This window comes from Pteropus vampyrus, unplaced genomic scaffold (genome assembly GCF_000151845.1).
Source record: "Pteropus vampyrus isolate Shadow unplaced genomic scaffold, Pvam_2.0 Scaffold1000003981, whole genome shotgun sequence".
Classification (NCBI taxonomy): Eukaryota; Metazoa; Chordata; class Mammalia; order Chiroptera; family Pteropodidae; genus Pteropus; species Pteropus vampyrus.
In genome coordinates, this window is record NW_011918383.1 from 1 (window position 1) to 2208 (window position 2208).

General features: G+C 39.4%; 1 protein-coding gene across 1 annotated transcript; it reads left to right on the forward strand.

Moving 5' to 3' along the window:
- Positions 1–457: 457 nt before the first annotated feature.
- On the forward strand, positions 458–1153 carry LOC105311435 (olfactory receptor 56A4-like; the record flags this gene model as incomplete). Its single annotated transcript, XM_011387427.1, has 1 exon — positions 458–1153. A coding segment is annotated over one exon (696 nt), but the record flags the coding sequence as incomplete, so codon positions are not given.
- Positions 1154–2208: the final 1055 nt, after the last annotated feature.

Here is a 2208-nt window from a genome sequence, read left to right on the forward strand (position 1 = left end):
CAATTTACTTTCTAAATGTGACTAGATGTATGGTTATATCATATATTGATATAGGAAGTATAATTGGAAGAGGTTTCTTATGAGTTTGGAAAGGTTGGAGGGTTTTTACATATAAATATTGGACTTAACTGGGCTTGATGTCTTTGCGATATATTTAGGTGGGCAGATGTGTCCAGCCAGAGTTTGAGTAAGAACTCTGGAGATCAAGAGAAGACAGACTAGAAGTAAACATTTTTAAACAAAAAATGTGGCCTATAGATGGAGAGAAATTGATACAAATGAGGCTCTGAAAATTGAGATGCACGTAGAAGGTGTTTGAAATTAAGAAACTGTCCTAGCTGGGATTTGGGGGCTGTGGTTTGGGGATATGGGTGGTTGAAGCCATATGAGGGTTTCCCAGGGTTAGGTACCCTAGGGTGGGAATGGATACAGTTTTTGAGAGTAATGATTTTGGCAGGTCCTGCTTATTTTCTGGTTCAACATGAAGCCCATCAGCTTTTCAGGCTGCTTCCTACAGATGTTCATCATGAATACATTCCTTCCCATGGAGTCTTCCACCTTTCTGGTCATGGCCTATGACCGCTATGTGGCCATCTGCCACCCACTGCGCTACCCGTCCATCATCAATGAACAGTTTGTCATTTATTCAGTCATCTTCATTGTCTTCCGAAATTTTCTGGCCACACTGCCCACACCAGTTCTGGCTGCCAGGCTCAACTACTGTGCCAGCAATGTGGTAGAGAACTGTATCTGTGCCAACATTTCTGTGGCAAAGCTCTCTTGTGGGGATATTCGTCTAAATAAGCTTTATCAGTTTGTGAGTGTTTGGTGCCTACTAGGTTCTGATTTGATACTCATTTTGCTATCTTACTGTTTCATCTTGAGGGCTGTTCTGCATCTGCAGGCAGGGAGTGCAGCCACCAAGGCCTTGAGTACTTGTGGTTCCCATCTCATTCTCATACTTTTCTTCTATACATTGCTACTAGTCTTCATTTTCACAAACAAAGCAGAAAAAAAGGTGCCCTTAGAGGTGCCCATTCTTCTCAATGTGTTGCATCATCTCATCCCACCAGCCCTAAATCCCATAGTTTATGGAGTACGAACCCAAGAAATCAAGCAAGGAATTATTAAGCTATTCAAGGACCACTATTGAGCGGTGTGAGTCAAAGATCAGTGATTATGGAAGCCTGGGCATGTTTTAGTGATGGTTTCATTTGAATACCACAAGAGACACAATATGACATCCATGCTGCTACTCTCATCTTGAACTTAAACCTTCCTCAACCACTATCATGATAGTTACCATGACTACCCCCTCCTCAAATCCTAACTGAACCCATGTTTAGGTATTCATTATCTCCTTCATTCTGACCCCTTGCCATCATGATCCTTCAATTACTCATTCATTAAATAAGTATTTAATACTTCCATATACTTCTTAGGTTTTACATTTGAAGTGCCTCTTACATTTAATTCATAGCGCAGGGATAAGACATCACTTTAAATAGAAAATGCATAGGTAGGATTGAGAAAAACAATGAGGACTTTATTTCAATAATCTAGATGATAATGGCTTATAATAAGGAGGTGAGTGAAAATTGAAGTTATGGGGCACAAGATTTGCTGGGAGTCCATGCGTAGGACATAAAAGGTGGAGAGGAGTAAAGGACACTCCAAAGCTTTTTTTCCAGGGGCAATTAGAAAAGTGTAATTGCTAATAACTGAGAATCTAGTTTTATATGTGATATCAGAAGTTTGGCTTTAGACACTGAACTCAATTTCTATCCCAAACTCCCCAAAATGGCTGTATTATTGCAATAACTATTAAATATCCAAACAAAGAAGGAAAAGCAAGTGACTGGACATATGGCACTGTTTAGGGGTCAGGGCCAAGCTAGAGACAGAAGTTTGAATCATAAAGGTATAGATAGTATTTAAATCCCAGTGAGACATGTGGTGCGAAGTTGATGAATTATCCTCTCGTTTCTATTCCTTTGTTCAAGAAACTTGTTCAAATGTTAGTTACTTCAGATCCCTAATTGTTTGTCACTCCCCATAGACTGTGATCTCATTAAGTCAGAAACTGCATTGAATTTTTCTTTATCTTCAACCTCTAGCATTGTGCCTGGCACAATGGCTGAGTGCTTTTAATTAATTAATAAATGACTTTTGACTTCCTCAAACTTTTAGCTCTACTATGTGACATCT